Consider the following 27,976-nt stretch of genomic DNA (forward strand, 5'->3'; position numbering starts at 1 on the left):
AATAAATTTATTGCTGCACCTGTACAGGAAAACCAGTTAGTTTTCTAAAAATACCACATTCGCATTTTCTCTACTCATATATAGGAATTTTCTTTATGTCTTTCACCATAAAAAAGATTACTCTATTGTCACTTCTTGTGGCTCTTTTAACTTTACTCACCTATGCCTATCAGAGAATAATTAGTCAAGTTATCAACCCTGGCTAGGGCGCTTCTAAAATATAGATGTCTGGATCCATTCCAGACCAATTAAACTAGAATCTCTGGATGAAAGCCATGGTAATCAGTATTTAAAAGTTCTTTAAGTGATTCTAACATGAAGCCAGGGTTGATAACTTCTCGACTGGTATAAAGATAAGACACTTCCTTTTTCCTATTGAGTTCAGATAACTTCTTTTCACCTAATTTGTTCTGCAGGGAAGGGAAGGAAAACAGCGTTTAGGTGCATTATGTACCAGGTATCTTATGCAAAATTTTCATTAAATCCTCACCAACTTCGACAAGGCTGAATTTGTCATTCCCATATTGTATTTGAGGAGATGAAACTCAACAAAATTAATTTCCTCAGGAACACACTACTAGTAAATTCTGAGCTATAATTTGAACTCAGGTTTGATTTCAAAGCTGTTTCCTCTACCCTAGTTTCTATAAAAATTCAATTTCATCTTACAAGCCTTAGAAGATGAATCTCTGAATCCTGACACTTTTTTACAAATCTCACTAAAATAAGACAATCTGGATTTACTGTGGTCTACGTTATTACATATTTTTCCTGAGGAAGGGACTAATACTCCCTAGCAGTAAAGGCTTCATCTCCCCCATGTTCTCCCTCCTGAGTTTTTATTGCTTCATTAAAAAAAAAAAAAAATTCAAGGCTTAATCAAATACTCTCTTGGGAAACTCCAGATACAAAATCAATTTATACTGGAGAAAAGATAAACTTGAACGTGTGGTAGAAAATAACAGTTTAAGATGACTCCCAAGGTTTCTAGCTTTTTTTTCACCTTAATTTCTACATGATATAGGAATCAGAAAAAAATGGATTGAAGAACACTTGCTCAAATACGTCACACAAACAGTAACTTCTGTGATCCTTTTTTCTGTCTTCAGTCCCATCATTCATTCATTACTCACTCAAGTTAATTAACACATCCGGCACTGGGATAATCTTTCCTTACCACTCCAACCCACACTAATGTCTCTCTCTTCTAAACGTCTCTTTGGAAACCCATAAATAGATCAATTCTGGCTGAAGCCCAGAATCCTTGGGTAGCACAGTCCAAGTTCATTTGAATACTTCATTCTTCCCAACTGAAACTCTAAATATAGAGATTTTCCCTTATTTTAATCCACAAGGAGGTTAGCTCTTTTTAAGTTTGCCCCAGGCATCCCAAACTAGACAACTTTAAACAAACTAAACAAACAAAACACCAGGAAGCCTCAAAAGTATTACCTAATTAAGTAAACAATCATGACTCAAAAAGTGCAGAAAGGCCACTCAATTTGATATTTTGGGCTATTCTGCTTCCAAATAAATGACTGCTTATGCCCTAAATTAAAAATCAGACCTATGAAAAAGAACACTAAAAAACCTCAATGGAGATTTTAAGAGAAATATCAGGTCACCTATCTCAACAAGAATGACATCATCTCTTCTATATAAATGATTTGCCCTGATCAATTCTATATAACATTTTGATAAATCTTCCTAGTAAGTCAACTGCTTTGCAACAGCTTAAAATTCTTCAATTTAACCATGTGATTAACTACACAATGTTATACAATTTTATATTTAAAGACTACGTCAATATATTATCTTTAGACTCATTTTAGAAATTAATTATGGATAGTTATACCGAAGCCCTAATCTGTCTCTTCACACAATATACTCGAGTTGTAAATATCGACATTAATATGGGATGGAAAAACTTGTAATCTTATTAAACAAAATTTACTTAACAAATACCAAAGCCTCCACAACTGCTTTCTCAAGTATATTAAAAAAAAAAAATCACATGTGATACTTTTTATAGTGTAGCTAACAAAAGTGTAATTTGTAGTGGTTCAGAAATTTGGAATTCTAACCTTGCTCTGAGTACTGGCTTGCTCAACAAAGTCCAATTTTTTCTATACCATTATTTTATTTATAAAAAGGTAAATTATTTTTCTTACCTGGATGTATTAAGGGAAAGTCTAAACATTCATATGTCACAAAAAGACTTACTTCAATTTTATCAATATTTATACTTAGTAAAAGAATAATTACACTTGGCTTTTTAAATATTTATTTATCTAAGTTTTGGGAAAATATGGCTCTAACTACCTTTTTCCAGTCTTCTGATGGTATATAATCTTCATCTTCTTCAGATTCTTCTTCTATTTCACTATCTAGAATAAGTAAGACAATAGTACTATAAAATGATTGCTTATCCTATCCATTCTTATATCTACCATCAAATATTTAAATATGCCAAAAGGTATTTGCAGAGGTAGGTCAAGATATTTTTAATCAAATAATACCCTGTCAGTTAAAACAAAAAAAACAAAACTCATAAACCTTCTAGGACAATCTTCTTAGACAACTGTATTTTCATAAAATGATTTCCTACAAAAAATTTTAAGAAAAAATCTGATTCAGAGTCAAGATAATCTGTTTCTAAGCCTAATTCTCCTTCCAACAGCTTGGTGACAGAATAAATTATATGAGCTCAGTTTCTTCCCTTATAAAATAAGAATTGGGGCAAAACAGTGGTTTCTGAACAGTGCTCCTTAAAGCACTGACAACTCTGTAGCACCACTTTGGGGGGAGTGCATGAAGAGAGGGTATGTATGTCTTCCCAACTCCTGTTTTATTCAGAGCAGGCAAGCTGCTATTTGTTTACATTTTGGACTAAGAATGTATTTACATAAAGGGGTGGGAAATCTGAAAACCATGAGACTGTCAGCATCTTCTCAACTCTAAAATGGCACACAAAATTCAAAAGGGTAACACTGCATACAGAAATTAATTCTTCCTATGGAAAAGCTAAGATAGGCAGTATATTTGTAGCTTCAATGCATACACCATAACTAAAATACCAGATGTGAATTATGAAATATTATTTCAAGAGGCAGTCACTTAGTATCCCACTTTTGAGCAAACTTTGGCAATGGATCTGCTCCTGGTTTAACTAAGGGAAAAATACCACATTTCCCCCAAACAATTATCTCAGTAACTAATCTCTCTGTGCATTGATATACTTTTCAGTTGGACCATATCTGTGATCAAAGTTCACAATAAAATTATTATTAGCAGTCCTACATTCACTTCTAAACAAACTGTGTAACAGAAGTCACTCATACAAAGAAGTAGCCATGTTTAATCAGTTATTACTTTACCACATTTCATGAGAGGTTATTGTTCTTCAACTATTTTCCTTTTTCAAGTATAGAAATTTAGACCACATATTTAAACTAATAACACTAATGTTTAACTTTTTCTTATCTTACTTCCAGAGTAAGGATTCCTGATTAGAATGAAATATTATGGAGCAGATGAAACATGCAAATATTCAAGATACATATATTAAATGTTGTCTTGACTACTGGTCATCTCTGACTAGATCATAACTGTAGAAAAATTAGGAGAGTTCTTTGTATAACATATTCCTACCTCAAGAGTCAACCACTGTTTGGACTTGGGAGCCATTGATTAGAGAAAGCAATGCTTATGAATATATCAAGGCTGAGGAGGCAAAGAAAGCAGAAAATGGAAAACTGAGGAAAAGACTAGGAGAAATAAAAAAGATGACCATGAAACAAACTAAAGAACAGTCAAGAGGGAAAAAAAGGAACACACTCAGAATCGGGCATCATAGTGACACAGTAATTACTGTAGTATATTCATGGACAAGAGGGCCCCAGTACTGCTAAACTAATAATCTAGAACAAAATCCCATTACTGATGAGCAAGATTTCAAAATCAATGAATTCAAACAGAGTAGTGAAAAAAAACACTAAAATTTGAGGCATATATTAAGCAGTAAAAATCATATCCAAAAAATAGTAACTAATAACACTTACTTGTATCAAAATATTTACATCGACGTGGACGGATTATTTCCTGGGCATCTTGAGAAGCAACAGATTGTGATGGATCATCATTGGAAGACTGAGTTTCATCCTCTTGACCTGAGGAATCTTTTATATTCTCTTCCTGTGGAATAATAAATTAAATCTCTAAGATAAAAAGAAGATTGTTGCAGATGAAAGGTCATAGTATTCCAAATACAACTGGAAGGCTAAAATAAATATACTAAATGGTGTCTTGGGTTGGATCCTGGAACAGGAAGAAGAACATCAGTGGAAAAATCTCGTGAAATCTGAATTGTCTGTAGTTTAATTAATAGTATGGTACCACTGTTGATTTCTTAGTTTTAATAAATAGACCATGGTTACACAGATGCTAACATTAGGGGTAGCTGAGTGAAGAATATGCAGAAACTCTGTACTATCTTTGAGCCTCTTCTGTAAATCTAAAATTATTTCAAAACAAAATAAAAGTGAATACAGAACTGCCAATTAGCCTTTATTACTTAAAAAAAATAGCATTTTTTAAAAAGTTCATACAAATTTATTTAGACTAGGCATTGATAAGAAATCTGGAATGACACAGAGAAAACTATTACTTCTCTGGATTAGATTACAGGGGACTTCCAATTTGTATTACGTATATCTATATATTAACTTTTAACATTTAAATGTATTACTTTTAAAGTCAGTAAAAACAGATGACAAAAATAAGCAGTCAAAATGAATGTATTAATAAACTTTAACTTCAAGAGTAATAAAAATATATGTGTATAACCTTACTTTATTTTCCCCACTACAGCCACTGTTATCATCATTATCAGCATCTTCATCATCTTCACCTTCTTCCTCCTCCTCCTCCTCCTCATCTTCCTCAGGTAGTCGAATAGTACTATCATAACCATAAAGGCTAAGAAGTTCATGAATTGGCATGTCGCCTTCCTAAATAGAACAAAATAAAAAGTTAATTTCTGAATAGGTGATATTTCATATTCCTATAATTCACAAATCTGTTGAGTATACTCTTAGAACTGTTATGAATTCTCAAATCATAAAAGGTAAAACTGAATATAATTCTGAAACCTAAGAAAATCCTAGGCTTTTACTATTCTTTTCTGCATCAATTCAGTGAATGTACACCAATGTTCAGTTAACACTACGTATGGATGCTCACACTTAGTAAGCGTACCATACATAATTTGGGAGTGGGGAAATAGAATAATCAGAAAATAGACTGTAAAGTAAGTTAACAAACCCAGAAAGGGGGATGAAATTCATAGCCCAGCCCAAATAAATTAAAACAGCAATGACATACATGAATGATACTGGATTACATTAGCTATATATTCTTTTCTAGGTTCATGTATAATTGCATATAAAATCCTTTCATGGAATCCTTACTATCCATCTTACAAAACTGTTGTATTATCTCCATTTCATAGATGAGGAAATTGAGGCTGGCAGATTAAGCAATTTCTCCAAAAACCATACAAGTTACAAGTAGTGAAGCCAGATTTCAAGTCTAATTACAAAAGCCCATACTCTTATCATATATATACCAGGCTGCCTCAGCCAGGGACCTGGACCTTCCCCAATCATCACAAAAAACACACCCTCCTCAAGGTGAAATGAAGAAATATCCGTATGTAATGAAATGAAATCAGCTTTCTGCAGAGGTACTCACTCTAATCAATAATCAAGCATGATAAAGTATCAGGGAAACATGACAGAATTGATTATAAAAAGGAAGTTTTACACAGACGCACACATACACACTCTGAAGAAAAATTTAACTGAGTCAGTCAGTTTAGAACCTAGAACAAGGATAATCATGAAACAAGACTTTTGTATTTCTCCAGCAGTCTTGTAGCCTCATTCATGGATAGAAATAAGTCTAGCCCGTGTGTTAAATACACTGTTATAGTGGGCATGAATACATCAGACTGGATGATATAACCTGGTGACACTAAATACTTAGATCATACAGTGACACTAAATACTTAGATCATACAGTTAACCCCCATCACTCAGAATTCGTGTGTAAAAAGCAACTAATGATTATAATTTGAAAAAATTTTCTTATAGAAAGAAATAGGAAGAAAATACTGTATAACACTTCTATTTCATACTGTAAATGGATATTCTAGTTATAAATCAGCCTGACAAGCTGGCATACTTAATTGACATCTCGTATTGTGATTCTCAAGGTGCAATAACACAGACAGTGCGTGAAGTGTTCAAGGATCTAGTCCCTGCAGATATCTGGTCCAGTACCAAGCATCTGGTACAGGAGACAGAAATTTGGGAATTAGGAGTCAGGATTTAAGAAAACAGAACTTCAAAATCAAGAAAGAAGTAATATGAGAAAAAGATATAGAAAAGGTGGGTTATATAAACAGTCATAACATATAGCTTCCATAAAGTGTCTTCTATATGCCAGGCATTTGTGATAAGTGCTCTAATTCCACTATCTTATTCTCTTTTCTTAACAAAAGCAGAGTGAGAATATTACACTATCTTATTTGATCTTTAAAAGTACCAGATGACAGTGCTACCTTTATATATGTAAATAAGAAAACCAAGCAGAGAGAAACATCATGCACTGACAGAGACTTTACTATAATACCTAGATCTCCTAAGCCCAGCTCATACTTTCCATAAACTTCTGCACCACGAATGAGAAGCAGGTTTAACAATGAAGTCACTTCTATGACCAACCCACTGAAGTCACTATTATGAATAAGGGCCAAACCAGGAAAAACACTTTAGTGTAGGTTTGCAACTAACATTTACATGGACCTTGAGAATTCATAAACAGCCTGTTTCATAATATTTATTTCATCTTTAAGACTACCTTAATATGCTACTACTACCTCTAATTTTTACAACTGAGTTAACTGATACTTTGAGAGATCACAAAAAAGAGGTATGATTACCAATCAAATAAATGTCTTCAAGTTCTCTACCTTTGGTCTGTCTTATTCAAGGGCAAGAGAATCACCTTTAGACCTTATTTAAACAGACTGCTGAACCCCACCCCAAAGTTTCTGATCTAGTAAGGCTGAAGTGGGGCCTGAGTATCTGCATTTTTTAAAGTACCAGGTGATATTGATGCTGCTGGTATGAGACCACCTGGAGAACCACTTATCTCACAGTTCTAGGATAAGATAACTGCAAATCAGCCTTTCCAGTGGGAGGTAATAAAGTGCGATCATTATCTTTAATAAAGCTTATCACTAACAGCTGATAGCTAAGTTGCACATCAAAAGGGTAAGTGATACACCAACTGCATGAAAAGATTTTTTTTTTTTTTTTAACCATTTTCAGGTAAGTGGAATATCTGACTTCCATGGTGAGGTCAAGATTTTTCCCTCTTGGATACACATCTGAGAAGTGTGACTTGCTTTATAAAAATTCATTTCTCAAAGAAAAATTTAGCAACACCTCCAATATTGACTAAGCAGAGAACAGAGTAGAGTCAGAAGCAGCTGATCATAGTGCATTTGGAAGAGAAGTGCTTGAATCTGAAAAACAGTAACAGAACTGGAAGAGAGAAAAGTCAGAGGAAATGACAACTGTGCAAGCGTAGAAAACAAACAATGAATAAGCAGGTTATCCTGATTATAATAGAAGGTATCTGTAGTAACCAAAAAAAGTTAGGGCTGGTATTTTTACCTACTTTCTCTAGTTTTACTTAGTTTCTAAAGGGATCTGTTATACTCTACTTTTGATTCATTTGAGAGTAGCTGTTGAACAGTGATTGACCTTTTGATTCATTTGAGAGTAGCTGCTGAACAGTGACTGACCCTATGGAACATCTTAGGGAAAATTATGCACACAACAAAATATTCAAGATGGACTTAGGCAGGGAGAAATTTAGTTTGCTAAGTTGGAATCCACTGTTATTCATATGAGTATAATCAGAGCCTAAACCAAATTAGTGGTTGTGGTACTGAAAAAACTCAAGAGACCCTGCAGAAGCAATCAACAGATTTAACCATGGGTTAAGAGTGATCAAGAGGTTCTTGTGACACTGAATCTCTGGCTCCAGACATTCCTTGGACCCAGATACATATTCGTACGACACCGAAAAAATAATAAAAACAATAAAGTTCTAAAGAAGTTCTAACAAATTTCTAAAAAGTTTATTTTCGGTCAAAGTTGGTTTTAGGTGGGTTTTATCATGTGTAAACAAAATATCCTTGCCTATTCCATCAAGAAAATTCTTAATATTGAAAACAAAGACTATATAGTGGTATTATGCTTTTCTTTGGAATTGACTTTTAATTTGTTACCCAATATCCAGTTAGTAAGCAACAAGTCAGTAAGCAACAATCATGACCCACACAGTATGAAAAATACCTTACTTGATCTAAGGTATAAAGTGATGCCCTTACAGAAAACACTGGGCTACAACTACAATAAAACCTCAAATTAACTTTGCTGAGGAATCCCCAGTTTTAAATTCAAGTATCGTATCTTGTCTGCTACCCAATCCTTTCTTTCTACTTCTACACGCATCTCTTTCCAGAAGTGTTCTTTCCTCCATTCCAAGCATGTATTTTGATTGAAAGCTTACCTCATGGACCTCATAGTATCTAACCCAATTAGAATCACTGTACTCCCTGGCCATGCATTTGGAATGGGCACATGACCCAAGGTGGACCATAATTTGTTTCCAGAATTTTACCAATAACAGCTAAAGAATATAGGCTATATCTCAAGCAATAAATCTAGGAGCCTGAAAACTGACAAGATGTGAAGAAAATTAGTCTGAAAAAGGACACCACCATGTAAAAAAGCAGAAACAGAAAATATGTTCTGGTGGCACTTGAGTCCGTGAGGTCTAGATATCCCCCTGCCCTTAATGAAATTAACACAAGCCTTACAACTAAATCTTCATTTTGCCTAAGCTAGTTCAAGATGGATTCCTGTTATTTGTCCCCAAATATTTGATATAAAAAGTAATGCTGGGCTTCCCTGGCGGCGCAGTGGTTAAGAATCCGCCTGCCAATGCAGGCGACGTGGGTTCGAGCCCTGGTCCGGGAAGATCCCACATGCCGCAGAGCAACTAAGCCCGCACACCACAACTACTGAGCCTGCGCTCTAGAGCCCGCGCTGAGCCCGTGTGCTACAACTACTGAAGTCTGTGTGCCTAGAGCCTTCTTCTCAACAAGAGAAGCCACCGTGATGAGAGGCCCGCACACCACAACGAAGAGTAGCCCCCACTCGCTGCAACTAGAGAAAGCCTGTGCACAGCAGTGAAGACCCAATGCAGCCACACAAAAAAAAAAATCTCAAAAAAAAAAAAGTAATGCTATCCCTTAAAGCAAATGTTCTTTGCTATTTCCTTCTGAAAAAAGACTAAAAGATGAATAAAATGTGGCTGACAATACATTATACTAGGGCCCATCAGTCACCTGTTCCAGAGACTTTCTCATTAGCTTATATTGTCGAAGTCTATGTTCTACCAGGTACTAAGGGGCTTTCCCCAAATTGAAACATCACAATAAAGTGTCAAGAGTGTTTTGTTCCCATTCATACAAGAGTTGAAAAATGGAAGGAGCAGAGTGAAAGAAAATTATGAGTCAAGTACAGTGGTTCTCCACTGTTCGGGTGTTACAGATTTCTTTGAGAATTTTATGAATAACTATTAAGATTTATTGAGTGATTATCATGTACCAGACACTGTGCTCAATGTTTTACATATATCATCCTTGTAATAACACTGAAGCTTAATAATGTTAAGTAACTAGCCCAAAGTTACACACTGAGTAAGTAGTACAGTCTGACTCACTGCTTTACAGTGCCCTTACATACATATGCATATACACTCCCTTCCTCAAAACCTGATCCTAGGTTAAGTGTACATCATCCTGATGGAGAGTGACATAAGATGTGCAGGGTTGATAGACTATAAGAAGTAAGGGAAAGTAAGGAAAGAAGTTGATAGACTATAAGAAGGAAAATGGACATAGTACAAGATGAATAAAAATCAGCCATGTGGACTATACCTACATATTGTGCTTTAAAATATAAGTTGTCTAAGCACTGTAACAAAAAGAGGGACAATCATGTCTATATAAGCTCACTGGAGACTAGGTGGAGGTGGAAAGAATATATACTTTTTCAAAGACAAACATTATATCTGAAATTTAATCTGTCCTTAAACTTCACAACAATAGGGTAACATTACCAATCACCACCAGCAGCATGATAAGGTTGGAGTGGTATCCGTCTCCTAGCTGCACAGGAGGTGGCTCCCTCTCCCTCACACCAGGGGATTAGTCATTTAGCAATGACTGCACGTGGTACCAGGTGTTGGCCAATGAAGGGCCATTTGGTGGATGGACATAGTACTCTTTGTATACCTGTTGTGACTTACCAGTAAATACTTATTAAGTTGGGGGGAAGAAGGAAAGAGACTGATTTTCAGCCAGGAAGGCTTAAAAGACCACATCCAGATTGGACAAGAGTGCTGGTTCCTAAGGTAACCAACCTCTTGGGGCTGGGGCTTCACTACAGAATAAACTATGAAGAGATGAAGGCAGTGAACTCTTCTTTATAATCTCCATGCTGGAGTTTCTTTTTTTTATCTGTATAATTCATGTGGTGTGTACACTTAAAAAAAACCTCAATCTCTCACATTTTAATCTTTATTCTCTAGCTCTGGAGATCCACTGGGTGAAATGTGTCTAGCACTTTAAAGTGTTAATTATTAACACTGTTATAATGTGATTTTCAAAACTATAAATACATAAAGATATAGCTGATCCTGATCCCTCTTCTCCCAAATAGACTGCTACTGTTAAGTGAGACCATGGGTTTTAAGAGTGCATTTGAAAAACAGAGTTAAACCTGCATATTGCCATTCCCAGCAAACCAAAGTTTACTATGGGAATGATTCTGACACTTCTAAGATCACTAATAAATTCTAACCTGTACATCTAATTCTCTTAAAACATTTAAATGCTGAACTTACCTAAAATACTTTATATTGATAAGATTCATGCATACAAACATAACAATACACATAAAAGCTAGTTTACACTGAAATTTTAGAATTCATATTGAATGAACTTAAAACTACAGGTTATTGCAGTTACTGATAACTCCTGAATGAATCAACTGTCAAAATTTTGCCCCAATTACATCAAAGGTCCATTTCATGCAACCAAAATGCCAGGCATAAACTACCTTACCAATTCCTGACACAACTATGATGTTTCACTTCTATACAAGCAAATTAGTAATCAATGACAAAATCATGCTCACCTTTTTAATAAAAACAAAAACCAGTTTGGTTTGGACCTAAAGAGTTTACAACTATAGGAAATCCAATACATTGGCCCTGTAGCTTAGCTCTAGGCTACAGATGAAAGCACTGGTGATTATGTGCTACTTACACCTAAGCCTTAATTACTTTGGGAAAAGTTATAAGTACTCTCTGAGAAGGTTTAAGAGTGTCTGGTTGAAAAGAATGATAAAAGATTGGTTCCCCTGTCTTTCTCTCCCTTTGTATATTTTAATTACTTTTTCCTAAAAAAAGGGTCATTTGAAAGCAAATTCTGGGGGGTTGTAAGGGACTGGGGAAGGAGGTAGAATAAAGGAGAAAATAGGAAAAGACCATAACACAAGCAAAATTTTAGTGAAGCCCATTAGTAATTTTGTACTAATTATAGTAGCCCATTTTCTGAAATAAAATAATCATTCCACTTCATAACCTATTTTCACCTGTACTTGATTATCTCTTCTTGAGTAATTACTTACTCAATTACTTGACTAACACAGAATGTGAAAAAATAGAAAATATAAGATCTTCTTCCTTTACCCTTTATCCCATGGATGGGTTATTCAGAAAAAAGAAAATATATCTAAAGTGCTAAGTTTCTGTGAAATACAGGCAAATAACTAAAAATAACTGCATTTCCACTTCATGAATATATGAAGCCACTGTGACTGATTGTTAAATCAATCGTTTCCTCTGATGTTCACCTAGGTTCTGAATCATCCAAGCAAATTATCCCAGTTTTTGAATGGCTTTCCAGCCTCTTATAAAGAAAATTCTGACTCCAGATTCCTCGTGTTCTTTTTAACTCATCCTTGAAAAGCTTTTATAACAGCTCTACACCATTACCACTAAGATCAATTCTGTTGTCTGGCTTAATAAAATATTGAATTGCTTAGGTATTATGGATTAAGCCAGTTTTAATCACTAAATGATTCAAAATGGGATCAGCTGACAAGATTTGACTTAATACTACTACTTTTCCAGCTCTTTAACTGTACACTTTAAAAAGTTCTAGGGCTTCCCTGGTGGCGCAGTGGTTGGGAGTCCGCCTGCCGATGCAGGGGACACGGGTTAGTGCCCTGGTCTGGGAAGATTCCGCATGCCACGGAGCGGCTGGGCCCGTGAGCCATGGCCGCTGAGCCTGCGCGTCTGGAGCCTGTGCTCCCCAACGGGAGAGGCCACAACAGTGAGAGGCCCGCGTACCGCAAAAAAAAAAAAAAAAAAAGTTCTAAACTAAAATTCTGAAACATAGATTAATCTTTACTACTGTAAAAGTGGAAGAATTCATTTTTCGATGACATTATGTACTCCAAATGCTTAAAGGCTGGCATATGTCTTTTTTCATACGTTCTTCTTGTCATGGAGTTCAGCAGATTGTATACATAATACCTTTCAATGATAGCATACCAAACTGATTTATTCATTCATTCAAAAACTCTGGGTGACCACTCTTGCTAGGTGCCATGAAATACATTGGTGAATAAAACAGACTATCCCTCCTCTCATGGAACTAAAGGATACAGACAAAAAAGTTAAACAAACATATAATTACAAATTGTGTTAGGTATAAAGAAAGCATTGAATGGGGTACAGTGGTTTGTAAAAGCTGATTAGGGGCCAGGAAAGGCCATTCTGAGGAGGGAATATTAAGCCCAGACTTGAGAGGATAAGGAGCCAGACGCAGAAAGCACATACCAGAGAGTGGGAATGAGCTGAAAAGCCTTGAAGTGTGAAAACAAACAGCACATCTAAGAACAAAAGCAACTAGTGTAGCTATACAACTAGTGTAGTAAAGGGATAAAGGACCATATCATGTAGGTGGCCTTGCTGGCCAGGGAAAGGAGTCTGGATTTTCTTCTGGTGTAACAGGAAGCCACTGAAGAGCTTTTTAAATAGAAGGCTGATATAAATTGATTTATATTTTGAAAAGATCATCATAGTTGCTGTGGTAATATATTGGAGAGAAGAGTGGTAAAAGAGGACATGAAAAATCAGTTAGGAAGCTACTGTAATAGTCTAAGCTAAAAATGATGGTGACCTGGGCTTGAGGGTAGCAGCAGAGATGGAACAAGAGCCAGATAAGAGATATTTCTGGATAGAAATGATAGGTTTATTTAGGAATGGATATTGAGAATGAAGAAAGATGACTCCCTGGTTTCTGACTCAGGCAACAAGGTAAACAGTAGTACCATTTTCTACTGAGATGGAGAATACAGGGAAGAAACAGGCAGAGGAAGGAGAACATCAATCAATAATTCTGTTTAGACATTTAAAATGTAAAGATGTCTACTGAGATATCCAAACAGAAATGTCAAGCAGGTGGTTAGATAAACAAAACTGGAGACAGGGAATAGGTTAATGCTAGAAAAATAACTAAGAAATACTGAGCATACACAGACACCATGGGATTAAATGAGATCAACCACCTAGCTTAGCAGTGTCTAAACTTGGTGTGCACACTTGGTGAAGATGTAGATTTGAGCCCCCCCCGCCCCGCATTCTGATTCAGTGTGCCTGGGAGAGAGGCATACAAATGCACATTTCTTAGTGAGTCCATGAGTGATTCTGATGCAGCTGACCCTCATACTGTATTCTGAGGAGCACTGATCTACAGACAGAAGAAAACACAACCCAGAACTGAGAACTGGGAAATTCCGAATCTAATCCTTGAGGAAAGCAAGACGAGTCTACAAAAGACACTGAAGAGGAACAAGGAGATCGGGAAAACGACAGTGGGTGCTCTAAAATTCAAAAAAAAGAAGGGAATAGTAAATTGTGTTAATACCTCTGAGAGTTAAGTAGAGAAAAAAGCGACCAAAGGATATAACAATAAAATCACTGGTTATCTTGATAGGAAAGGGGCAGAGACAATCTAGAGCACTTTATGGAGTAAGCAGGAAATGAGGAAGACGATGACAACTCATAAGAAGTTTTGCTTCTGAAGGGGAGTAAATAAAAGGTGCAGTAATTGGGGGAAGGCAGAAGGTATGTAAGAGGAAATTTAGTACCCTTTTTTATATATTTTTGACCCAATATCTGTGATGTTTTACCAAAGTAACTACTGAATTCTAATTCACATAATAAAGTTCTTTTTAAAAAATTTCCAACTTTAAATTATCCCACCTATGACCACATAAAATTTTTCAGTATTGATTATATATAATACCACTTTCCCCAAAATAAAGTAGAGAACTAAAATTTAGTGTTTCCTCTCTCCACAAAAAAGTTATAACCACTTCATTCTCTAGCTCTTATTGTTATTTACCCTTGCAAGATCCTCTATTTCAGAACTGAAGTTTGTTTCTCCTTCCATCATTTCTTCCTCTTCTAATGTGCGTTCATCATCAAAATCATGAACCAGCATGTCAGCTGATGGATCAAATTCATGGTCATCTGATGTTGCTGAACCTCCTGGTAAAGAATATTTTAAACAGTTTGGTAAACCAAATTATGTGTATCTTATTAATATTAATTTAATGTATATGTTATCTGAAGCTGGATATGTCAAGTAAAAGTACGAGGGAAAAGCTATGCACAAAAGGCTATGCACGGGAAGTATTATTTGTTGTTTTCTAAAATTCTTGCCCTTACTTATCACCCCCCACAAAATATCTTCTTTAAGGATTATTTTTTACCCTGTTTCACTTCTATATATTTACAGTGACAACCGCAAAACGGGGAGGAGGTGGGGGGAATGTTTGAAGAGTACTGTAATCTTCCAACAAAACGTGAGTTGTAAATAATAAATGGTCATATCAAATAAGAATGATCTTTTGTGTGAGAAAAGTCAATTCGTAATCAATTGATTGATATTTAATAGAACCAATGAGTATGAATATACAGTCATGTGAAATACACAATCATCTGAATACACAGTCTAATGAAAATACAGCTGAACTCAAATATTATTTTATCACATATCCACGAAAATATATTCTAATATAAAGGTAGTTGTCCTTAACTTAGTTGAAATAACTCAAAGATAGAGTATAAAAAGCAAAGTTTATTAAAATTACATACAAAACTCTTACGAAAGGCATTAAAAATAATCCAGTAGGTAACTTGTATAAGCTAATCTATTTTTAGCCTTGTGGCTGGAGAATACTGCTGTACTCAATAGGGTCAAAACTTGTAATAGGCGATACCAAATGCTGGGCATATATAGTCTATAAACTATCCCCACATTTGGCTATTGCCAAACCTGGACTTAAGTTTACAAAAGCATTGTTAACTAATAAACAAATGAGTTACTTAACACTAAAAAAAACCAAAAACAATTAGCAATTTATTTTTATCAATTTAAAATGTTAAAGGTTATATTACCTTTATATATACCTACCCTTCTATTTCACTCCATTAAGAAAACCAATAAGTAAAACAGAGATATAGAGGCTGATTTCTTGAAAAATCAGACAATTAGGAATAAGGGGCACCAAAACTCCAGGGTTCTTGTTACCTCACAATATTTTCTTATGTGCCAAATACTATACTTAAGCACTTCACATACATTATCTCATTTAATCTTCAAACAATCCTATGAACAAAAAACAAAAACTTGAGGCCCAGAGAGTTTAAATAGCATGTTTAAACTCACAGAGCCAGTAGGTGCCAAGAACGGAATTTTAATCCTGGTTCTGCCAATTCCAATGCCTTTGCTTTTACTGTGCTTCAAGGCTCCTGTAAGCCCGAGTTTCAGAAGCAGTAGATATTCTGCCTCAAAGAATACCTGAAAAGAGCCTATGTTCACAAAGATGAGTAAACTGCAAGCTAGGTCAGATGGCAAAGCACTGAGAAGTCAGTATGCTCTCTGAGGAACATAACAAAATATTGATATTAAATATAAAATAACTAAATATATAATTGCTAAATCATGTATTATCTTGTTATAATACAAATGAGTTATCAGAGTTTTAGAATGATTTATAAAATAAAAACACTTAAGAAATTATATTACTTTAATTTCTTCTGGAAATTAAGAAGAATGTGGCATAATTTTAGTAGGGGATCTTAGTACTAGGTGAGGGACCTTAGTACTAGGTGAGGGACTAGACACAAGGGTTCTGTAAGAGCAGTTTGAGAATCACTAATTTAGTTGTTGCTTCTTTGTCCCAATCATTCTTCCTTCTTTCTGAGTTTTCAATGGAAATGTCCCAAAACTTTTCGGTTCACACAGCAATCTTCTAGGACACTCAGTCAATAATTATGTATTCCTACAGATGTTGCTATATTTTTCTTCACCCTTGTTTTAGTTGACTTCTTTTTACCTTGTTCTTTGAGACCAACTAACCATCCTATTCCTTTCTGTTAATCACTAAGGCCCAAGATTAGGCTATCTCCTAGGGAAAAGAATCCCAAAAGTAAATTATTAGGGTTAGGGAGTCTGGTGCTTTGTGTAAGTATTTTGCTTCAGAGTTAAGGCTAGTATCACTGTTTCGTCATAGAATTCCATCCTACTGCAAAATCACTAAAAAGTACCTTACATCTTTGCAAAGACTCAAAAGATAAATTCAGTTTATAATACATCACGTGCACTCATCATTTTATTACCTTCCCTCCCCTAAATCCTCACCTCTAATGGCTACTAGATGTAACTGGTTTACATTGGTGGAGTCTATAGACAAACCATTTAGCCTGGGTCACATGACTACTATTATTAGCATCAATTCCAAAGAATAGATGTTACAAAGGACACAGCCTTTCACCAGTGGACCAAAAATTTTTTTACATTAAGTTTTTATTCCTAATTTTTTCTTAATTGCCTACAATTATTATTACTTAAAACAATAAGCATTTCCTTGGACAGAAGCCTGATACTACAAATAATAAAATCTAAAAATAACTTTCTTAATTTACAACAACACTCATTTGTTGAATCTTTTATTTTACCTTTCCCTCTCTCATATGCGCTAACAGTATTTTTCTCAAATACTCTGAGTTTCCTATACAATCAAATATCTCTAAGCAGTTAATGTTTCCTTTTTAAAAATACACTTCAAATATACTTCAAATCAAACAGCAAATAAAAACTACACAAAATACATGTGGCAATTCATTAAAAAAAGAGAGAGAGAGAAAGAGAGAGAGAGAAGAAACCCACAAATAGTCACGAGGTTGAACTCACAGCAGCCTCACCTGTACCTTCATGGGCAGTCAAATATTTCATCCATTTCTTTTTCCCCAGAGAAAAGAAGCATTCAGAAGAAAAGCAAGTCAGATGATAGTCTAACTCCTCTAACCTTTATGTAACTAATAGGCCAAATGTTAGTCGAACAGAGATTATAAAAAATATAGAAAATACTTACCTGGACTTGAAGACTCAACAGATGGCTGAGTGGGGGAGAAAAGAACAAAAATTAGCATCTTTGTGTAGTAAATCTTTATAAACATTACAGGAATTATTCAATGACTGATACAAACACCAAAAACTATAGTTACGTTTTAATGTCTGAATTGTCTAAGACAAACTAAAACTTCCCATATAATCCTTTCTCTGACATTATGTTAACTTAAACATAGAGAAAAATCTAAAACGTTCCTAAATCTAGAAACAAAGACAATAACGTGGAATTAGATTCAGATTTTAAAGGCAAACATGTATCTCATAATATATGTGGTTCAAGAGATATGATTCTAGATCCTGGAATTCTCTAAAATATTATTTCCTTATCAATACAGGGAAAACCCAAGGTTTGTTATGAAGCTGGTCTCTGGCTTAAAATGAGTGTGAGAAGGGAGGCAGAAACAATTTAAAACGTTGTTTAAAATAAAAATTTCGTTGTAAGAAAGCAGAAGGAAAAATTTAAGTGTTACTTCAGCACCAGACAGTACATTAGGTTAACTTTACTAACACAAAACATACTTTTAAATTACCACAGAATTAACAACCTTTCAAGCTCAAATCTGGGAAGGTTATCTAATGGAAGATCACAAAGATTCCCAATTATAATGTTCCTTCTACTGTACCATTCTACCTCTCATAAATTTAACCACAAGCATCTGGAAAATTTAAAGATAAAATTGTTAGCAATTTATTTTAGTGTTATCACCACTTGACAGTCTGTGGCTGTGTTTTACCTTAATTCACAATTATAAACAAGTCATCTGCAAACATCAACTCCTACAAATTCAATAATAGAAATTCAAAAGATGCCTCAAATGACATAAACTTTATAACTGAAACCTTGCCTATTCATTTCAAGCTATCTATTTCATGCTCATTAGAAGTCAGAGATGCTGGAAGTCCAAAAGCACTAGCAAAAAGATAGAGATATTCTAGTGTTTTCCTTCTTTCTACTAAGAAATGGGGCAGAGAGGCAAGAACAAAATTGAAATGAGCAAAGTGCCCGATTTTTCAAAAGCTAGGCATCTAAGACAAATTCTTATAAGGTGTTAAAAGTCCATTTTGAAAACTGTCCACATTATGCTATTGCAGTAAGTATGCCATTCTAGAGTCCATGTGGTGACTTAGATTGTTTTGAGGCATACTTTTTCAAGGGTCCTATTTTTTCCTTTTAATTCTTACAAAAGAATGGTTCTTGCCTACAGCATTGTCTCATTCTAACAAAAGACCAACAGTATTCAGTATTATATATTTTCAAGTGTCACACCACCATCTTTACTTAAAAGTCACTCTGCCACAACAGAGTGAAAACAGTGCTACTGTTAAATTTGGTTCCTCCAATGGGAAGCTGTAGAGCAGGGTAACAAAGAATGTAACCATAAAAAGGGTTTTTAGCTTGCTTAACATCTTTTGAACAGTTATACACTTCTAGCTCAAAATAGATTTAACCACCACACAAATTATTACACAGCAAATCAGTATTTTAAAATATTAATCCACTTCTACTTCATACTTTATTTCCTAAGTTTAAGCACAACCTCTGTTCAAGGCTACAGCAAAGTTAATGACTATCTTCATCTGGTCCCAGGTTCACTATCCACAGAGTAGCCTTACAATGCTGTTTTTCCTTTTTCGTAAACTTCTGAAATTGGTTTGCATGGCATAAACCAAAAGAACCCAGGACTTCTTTCAAATTAGCTAAAAAGAAATAGCTCTTTGAGCATCTGGTTCTTTTTGAACACTTCAATAATTATTCCGCTTAACAATCTTCTGATTAAAAAGGCTGATTAAAAATAAGTTATTCTACTGAAGAATAAAAGGTACATTTTCACTGATGTTATTACATACTGGCAATAACAGATACTGAATTGCGACTGGCGTCTGTATTTGTATTTGTAAGACGCCTCAGACTGAGCTAAATGCCAATAGACACCACACTGATTGTTGTTTTACTGGTAAATAGTTACCACTTTAATGTTCTGAAAAAGGCCTGAAATAGCTTCCATTTATTAAGATACCAAATGTTTAGAGGACTGATAGCATTTGTAAGTATAGCTGGCATAAGGTAGAACACTCAGTGCTCAAAGATAGCACTAATCATATTATGTAAGACATACTAGAATGTTTTAAAACCGTGATTTGATGGATGGTATATCTAGATTAGAACTGGGGGAGGGGAAGTAGGAATGGTTTGCCTATAGATACATATTTTAGTATTCCATGTTCAAAATAAAATTCTACTGTATCAGTTTGATGAAGACGGGAGACCGGTTTCCTGAAAGTTAATTATATCCAATTAAATCAAAGATGAGCTTCTTGAAAACAGGTATTTGAAAATAGTGTATACTGTAAACATTACTTTTGTCCAACCAACAAACTAAATGATTATCTTTCAAATGAAATATGAGATTAGTATCATAATACAGAAAACTTTAGTATGAAATGAGGGCATTTTTTATTTAGGTATTTAAAAGAACAACAGAACCAGCTTATGTTCATAGAGCACTACATATTTTCAAATGCATAAGGTTACCTGATCATAAACCTGACAATAAAACTTGCCCCACCTACCTCATTTTATAGATTAGCAAACCCAGGGAGATAAACTAACTTGATCAAGGTTCCACGGTGGGTAGTGAAGGTAAAGCCTAGGATCTGATTCCTTCTATACTTCCCATGGAAACAACTATGTTAAAAAAAAAAAAATTATCTTTACCTCTCTCCTCCTTACTTTCTCTTTCTTTTTAAAATGGTTTTCATCTATCCAAAGCATGTTTAAAAATGTGACTGCAAGTTGTCATCTGTCATGTCAGACTCTTATTTATGTCACATTAGGAACTGGTATCTCTAACAATACCCTCCAGAAAAACCTGCAACATCTACCGTTAATGACTACAGTAAATTAGAAAGGAAGAAGGAGGGGAAAAATAAAACTAAAGCTAAACAGGTAATCATTTGTAGCAATACCTATTTTTAGCAAAAGCTCAAATTATAAAATGTAAGCAGTAAAGAAAATTTTTACATTGGGGATTAAAATGCACTTAAAATGCACTCATACATTACTGGCAGAAGTATGAGTTAGTTTAAGCATTCTGGAGATCATCTTGCCAACATGAACTTACCCTACTGATATGCCTAAAACAGCACACCAAGATACATGTATATCATATATCACCACAAAGTTGTCTATAGCAAAGAGTTGGGAAAAAATTTAAGTCCATCCTTTAACTAGTTAGAAATGAAATATAGTTTTTCCAAGCAATGGAACATTATTAATCCATTAAAAAGAATGAGACAGTTCTGTTTCTGTTGATTGAGAAAAAAATGCTAAAAAGAAATATATATGTATATATAAGTACATGTATCTGGATAAACAGACAGCTATGTTAGGAGTAAAAAGCAAAGTATAGAGGAGAGAGTAAATTGGGCTGGAATATACATAAAAAGTTTTCCCCCAAAAGGATACACAAGAATCTGTTAACAACAGTTACCTCTAGAGTATGGGTTGCAGAAAGAAGGCTTTTTTCATTTTATACCTTTCTGTACTGTTGGAATTTTTTAACCACTTGCAAGCATTACTCTTTGTTTTTTAAAAAGGAAGTCAGTAAAGACTATCTCGTGGAATTATGAGCTATTTTCACTTTCTTCCTTTACTTTTAGATTTTCAAGAAAACCTAGTATTTGCCTTTTTTTTCTTTTTTAACAAGTCTGTATAATTTTGAAAAATAACCTAGTTTTCTTTTAGGTACATAATTGTTTTATCTGAGATGGAAAACACTAGAGAGACAGAATATGAATAGGCTAAATCAAATTAAAGAATGAACTCTGTTAACTTTTATAGCAACTTTTATACTGTAACCCATATATATGATTCAGTTGATCAAGCTGCTAATAATTGTAAAACATTCAATGCCTCAGATTTGTTCAAATGTTTTTCTTCTGTATTTTTCTAGACCATGGTAAGAAATATCCCATATACCAGAAAACTGCAAACTGAGAGATAAAAGATCAACTAACTAGAATATCACCATTACTAAAACATAAATAAATAAGGTAGTAAAAACATGAAGTAGTCATTAGACTCTTTTATCCCAGGCAATCAAGAGCGTATTTTTCAGTAAGTATAACTGTCCTAATTGTTCCCCTCAAACCAATTCCACCACCATTTAAGTATTATTACCACCTACTTAGTAATGCAGACACTGAATCACAGATTCTCACCGGGATGAAGACAGACAGGAGTTGAGGGCCTACTCCAGGGTGGAGAAGGCAGGGAGACTGTGCCAGGGCCCACCATCTCTCTTCCTCCATACACAATTAAATCACTTAACTTTGCTGTTGGTTAACAAAGCCTTGGAGTTAAAACTAGCAAGTTTACCACAGTAGTAGTAATTCAGAGGATGAACTGCTATTACTCAGCACTAGGAATTCAGAGGCCTACTAGGTTCCAGTCTTAATTGTGCCACAAACGGCACCATCTAGGACAAATTGCGTAAGCTCTCTGCTCAGTTTCATCTTCCCTTAGATGAAAAGATTTAGATTTCTTCAAGTTTAGTTCAATTTCCTTTGAGATCTAAGTTCTTTACTTTTATTATGAATTGCTCAAAAGACATAAACACTACTGAGGAGTACTTAGCTCCATGGATGGGATATGTTTAAGATTCTTCTAAATTTTTTTTTTAAATCTAGGGCTACTGGGAAAAAAAGATCTCAATGTGCAAAAAGCTTTTGGGGGTTGCTACTTTATGAATTTCATATCTACATAAACCTAATTATACAAGTCATTCTAAGCCACGGCATAAGTCAAACAGAATGGGTCCCACAACAACTGGTATGTGAACTTAATCACTGCAATGAATTTGCAAATCTTTTGAAATATACAGGGACTCCATCTGAACTTTATGCAATAAATTTCTATATAGCTGATTACCTTTTACGAAGAAACACTGAAGTTTCACTGGCAGTGTTGTATTTCTGAATTATTTGGAAAAATGATTAGTCTCAAGAATTCTCTAAAAGAAATTCACTTCTATATTTCCCAACTAATCTTTCCTACCTTATCAAGCACTTTGACTATTACTCCTTCTGAATTAAGCTTTTTAAGACTTTCATGCATTGGTGTTAAGCACTTTGGATAATTCCTTAATAGCTCTGTAAGTATAAACACCAAAAAAAGGTTTTTTTTCATTAGCAGTTTTAAGGCCTAAATTCATTGCAGTAAAACAAGTTTTGTTTAGAGTAGAAATTAACACTATCAAGAACAGCAGTCAAGATGATCCCATTTCCTTAAGAAACAAAATTCAAATACCCTTGAAAAATGCTAAACAGGGAGTCTGTTTTTAAGAGAAATGGACAGATTGGATAGTGAATAAATAAGATTATGTATTATTTTTGGAAATACTAAAATACTTTAAACTAATACAGAATAGCAAATCCATTAAATTTTCTTCTCTTTATGAGACAACAATATGGCCTAGGTGAAAAGACAGGTCTTGCACTATGCTGTGGCTTTTTTTCCTTGAAAAGGAAGTCCCTTATGTGTTTACAAACTCTGAAATAAAAAACAAATTGTTCATTCCCAAAGGCCTATTCACCACATTCCTTATAAAACCTAAAGGATCGCCTATTTCTTCCTCTTATTCTCTCTCTCATTGCCTTTGTAAAACTGCCACTGCCCTGTAATTTCCTTCCTTTAAGTGTGACTAGGAGAGCCTCCTTTTGGAAGGTTGATTAATAATTTTAAGAGATAATAAACAATGAGAAATATTACCAAAAAGTATTAAGAAAGGGAGCATATGCTATTACTTCTGTATACATTAAGTATGTTTTTAACGTTACTACAATTTTAATAAGCATTAAACACATACTATTATGGACTAAGATGATCAGATCAAGTATGAAAAATTAGTGTTTTGTATTCACATCTAAAGCAAATTGTATTTAAGAATTAAATATTTTTCTGGAGAAACAAGGTCAGGGTCATTCTATGTAGGAAACAACAACAAAAAAGCACAGAAGCATAATACCTACATTTTTCTCTGGAAACTTATTTCTTCAATAACCCGTTTTCCCCTCAGATTTATCAAATAAACGCATACTGTCACTTTGCGCTTAGTGTTATTTTATCAGTTAGTGTCAATACTCAGGTCTATTTAACCAAAAGTGCAAGAGCACGGCATTTGAATTATTTTACCACATGCTTTGTATTGGCAGCATAAAGAATGAATCTCCTGAGCGTTCACATAAAAGTAAAAGCACTCTATAATATAAAACAAGCATTTCTCCTTATCTAATTTTTAAAATGACCAGTCTCTAAAATCATTCTAAAATTTTTTTTTTTATTCTAGATTTTCTGTAGGAGATGAAGGTTCCTCCGCTCTTCCTCCAAATTCACTATAAATAAAACCATCTACAAGTAATGGAAGAATATAAAAGATGAATTTTTAAGATACCAGGTCACTAAAAAAGTGCACTGAAAACAAAATTCAGGGTTTTTTCCTCCCTGAAACTGAACTATCCATGTGTTCCTACAGAATATGAGAGTTCCATTCTCCAAATGATGTAATGTTTAAGCAAACTAAAACATACACTTGAAACTATTAGGAAATGACCAGTGGCTCAAAATATTGCTTTTCTTCTCTTACATGAATGCAACCATCTTTAATTTCTAAAACAAATAAAATGTTAAAATGCTTTTATTTACATATTAAGTTTTCAGTGTGGTAGGCAGTTAAAATTTCTGAGTAAGCTTTTAAATTTAAATTTCACCGTATTTTCATACGCTAAGATATTTTCCTTCAGTAATATCTTGCTTTAAAATATGACTACAGAACTTAAAGCTCAAACCATTGTGAGCAGCACCACGAGGCAAGAAACCACATCTCCTATTACAACACACTGCTGCTTATCTAATGGGCATGGGATCCAATGAAGACTATTTGCAAAATATATGTAAATCCAGCTACACAGAACCCCTTCCCCTGTTACATATGAAGGAAAGAATCACTTAAGAACCTCATCAAGGCTAAAAACCTTTCAGCCCAGTGAAATAAATCCAGTCACATTTAAGTGAAATACAAAGAACTATGTTTTCTCCAACTCATAATTTCTTGAAATACAATTATTTAACCACAAAGAGCAAAAGAAATTGAAATAAATCCTAAGATCTAAATTTAGTTTTAAATCAGAATATTGAATTTTTAAAAATAATACTGGCAGCAATCAATCCTGCTACAGTAAAATCTCTTCCTCTTTTAATAGCAAATACTCCAAGACATAAAGTCAGTTTCCATAAAGGGGAAGGAGCACCCTAAGAGCCACTCCAGAAAACTGTTTAAGCTTTAGGTCTCTCCACTCAACAGGTACATGAAAAGGCCTCCAAATTAAGATTCTTTTCCATAACCTATGTTTCTGTATTCCAAGGTTTTAAAAGGAGAAATTATGGTACTGATAAGTGTACTCACCATTGACTTCATTTAGCAAATAATGACAAAAACTGGGGTTGGATGATAAATAAAATTACCTACTTCCTGAATCTGTTTTTAGGTGCCTCTGAGACTATGAAAATGGTAATTCTCACATGAATAAAAATGGCTTTATCAACATTTAGAGTGGCTCTACTCAAAGAAGACATAAAAGTCCAAATATATCACCTCTTGAACTCCAGCGAGTAAAGGACAGCGAAATTCTTCAGACGGTAAGGGGAAAAAACGTGTTTAAAAAAAAATCAAATATTTAAAGGTTTAAATCAGAGGGAAAAATTTAAATCTCCAGTAGCATATACTAAATTCAAATTAATCAAGAGGTTATTTGCCCACCGATCTGAGGCCCCAAAATGTAAAACAACTGCCACCGAAAAAGGGGGCTTTGGCAACTCTTTTACTAGAAAAAGAGCAAACGGGGGAAAAAAAATTTTTCCCTAAGGGCTAAAAAAACTGGAAGAGAAAGAAGACAAGAATAGACAGCCTAGATTTGCAAGGGGGGTAAATGCCTGGAAAGTGATGGGGGGTAAGAAAGGGAGAAAGCAACTCTTCTGAAACGTAAAGAGAGTAAAAGAGGTGGGGGGGAAGGGGAATGTTTGAAGAAATGGGGAGACTCCCCCAACCTAGAGGGATGGATTGCGAAAGACCAGGTTTATTTCTCCACGCTCATCTGGTCACCATCTAGAAAATTACAGAGTTAATCAAAGGCCGTTTTCCCCAACACAGGCAGAATGTCAGTAGCAAACCGACAAGGGTGACGCGGAAGGGCGCAACAGCATCTCGGCTAGGGAAGGAAGAAACTTCGCAAGAAGAGGAAGCAGCAGCTCCTCTCTTGGCCCCTAGCACCGGCCGGCGAAGTTGCGCCACAGGCGCCCCAGCCCCGCGGGCGCCCCCTCCCCCTCGCCCCTCTCCGTACGCACGGCTACGCAGCCCTCGACCCTTCAAAGTGCCCCCCGAAGTCCAACTACGCCTCCGCTTCCTCCTGCCCCCGGACCCATCCCAACTAAGTTCCACGGAAAGCTCCCGCCCAGAGCGCGGCCTGTTCCGGACAACAGGTGGGCAGTGGCGCCATCAGGGCTGGGCCTCCCCTAGCCAGGCCCACTCCACTCCTCCCCAGCCCGGACCTGGGGGCGCCCGGCTCCGGGACGGGGAGGGGGAGCTCACTCCCTTACCTCCGCCATATTTGCCGTACTGACGGGTCACATCTCCGCGGCGGCCGCAGCTGGGTCACGGCCAGAACCCGGATGTAAGACTCGGCAACGGGACTCCAGCCGCCGCCGCCACCGTCTCTGCCGCTCCCGCCGCCGCTGCCTCGGCGGGAACGCGCAGGAGCCGCCCGAGCGCGCCCACCACACCCCACTCCGCCCCCTCGCGGCGCCCGGGCTGAGCTGGACTAGAGGGAAAAGGCCGGAGCGCGCGCGCGCGGCCCCGAGGCAGCCCTCCCCCGGAGGAGCGCAGAGGAGGCGGAGCCAAGGTGGGTGTGGGGGGAGGCGGGCATCTTAGTGCCGGGCGCCTGCCCTAGCGGATCCGTGACTCCAGCCCGGGAGAGGGCTCTAGGGACCAGAGAGGTCGAGGAAACTAGCCAAACTAGCCGCGTCCTGCCTTCATATCGCAGGGGAAAAGATACGATACATTTCACATGTAGGCTTTTTTTGAAGTGCATTTGTTAGAAAACGGATGTTGCTGTGATGCAACAGCTGCAACTAGTGCGCTTTGAAAGCGGTTATCCCTTGACAGATATTTCTCTCGGTTCTTTCCCTACAGGAACTGTAAAATCCCATGTACCAAAATCTTAGAGGTCACAGCAGAGATTAAGAAAAGGGATTGTGCTAGGTAGACTGCCATCCTCATATATCATTTGCTTTTCCTCATACACCTTCTGCAATGCCAGTAGCAACATAATTGTGCAACGGCTGAATTCTGCACAACTAGAGAAAATTTTTAAATGTGAAATATTGAAAAGCTGCTCTTTAATAGATATAAATAATCTCCGACTCGACTGCATAGATGGAGAACTTGCTTATGTGCAACGCCTGAAATGCCTGCAAGTTAAAAGTTTATTTTAATGTATTGGCCTAGAACTGCCAAGTGGCTTTGGTGACAATTCTGATGACTGCCAGAGCCAATGATTGCAAAATAACAAACATGTTTCACCTCCATTACTAAGGCAGATACTGGGTAATGCAAACGTGATATTAAAACGTGCACTAACACATTTTACCAAACCAGAAGTTAGAAAGTCTTATTTCATAAAGACCTGTTTTCCCCCAAATGTTCAAGGGTTCTTCTTATTGCAATTTCAAAAATGACTACCAAAGTCAACAAGTTATATATGAAACTCATTCATTCCCTCCAAATAATGTGATGCCAGCTCTGCAATATATTGCATAAACGTGCACGTATACAATTTTTCTTTAAACTGATACTTAACTTACAAGGAATATGGGGAAGTCTGTTTTAAGTTATTTGTATTCCCTTAAAATTCTAGACTCTATTAAGTAGCTTATTTCCAAAGATTCAACATTAACTTGAAATTCTTATGTCCAATAATAATTTGTGCATGAATATTTTGTGCATTTATAGGTATATGAAGTAGCTGCTAAGTAAGGACATTACCTGGTAATATGACAGGAAAAGAGTCCACAGACAGTCTGTAAACCAATTAAACATAAACATCTGATGCACATTTTCTACTGAAAGAAAAGCAAGGGAAAGAAGAGAAAGGAAAACTTTAAGGTTCCCAAATCTACAAACAATTTTTACCATTAACTGTACTATACAGTATTTTCATTTTATT

The 27,976-nt window shown here is 35.7% G+C and overlaps 1 protein-coding gene across 18 annotated transcripts in view; it reads right to left on the reverse strand.

Moving 5' to 3' along the window:
• MIER1 (MIER1 transcriptional regulator) overlaps positions 1 to 27,976 on the reverse strand; it is a 56,138-nt gene that overhangs the window by 23,822 nt on the left and 4,340 nt on the right. For 9 of the 18 annotated variants that reach the window (XR_007471843.1, XM_033407510.2, XM_049698273.1 and 6 more), the window contains 5 exons: positions 17,661 to 17,685; positions 14,624 to 14,769; positions 4,851 to 5,009; positions 4,062 to 4,194; positions 2,323 to 2,387 (listed from right to left, as the gene is read on the reverse strand). Coding sequence is in view for 17 of the 18 variants with exons in the window: in XM_033407510.2 (XP_033263401.1) it covers positions 2,323 to 2,387; positions 4,062 to 4,194; positions 4,851 to 5,009; positions 14,624 to 14,769; positions 17,661 to 17,685 (528 nt within the window). In the remaining variant the exon portion in view is untranslated. Of the gene's footprint in view, positions 1 to 2,322; positions 2,388 to 4,061; positions 4,195 to 4,850; positions 5,010 to 14,623; positions 14,770 to 15,952; positions 16,091 to 17,490; positions 17,528 to 17,660; positions 17,686 to 26,351; positions 26,556 to 27,795; positions 27,873 to 27,976 lie in introns of those variants that run through there. The other 9 variants (XM_049698307.1, XM_033407512.2, XM_049698319.1 and 6 more) reach the window with 6 other exon arrangements.

Source organism: Orcinus orca, chromosome 1 (genome assembly GCF_937001465.1).
Source record: "Orcinus orca chromosome 1, mOrcOrc1.1, whole genome shotgun sequence".
Lineage (NCBI taxonomy): Eukaryota > Metazoa > Chordata > Mammalia > Artiodactyla > Delphinidae > Orcinus > Orcinus orca.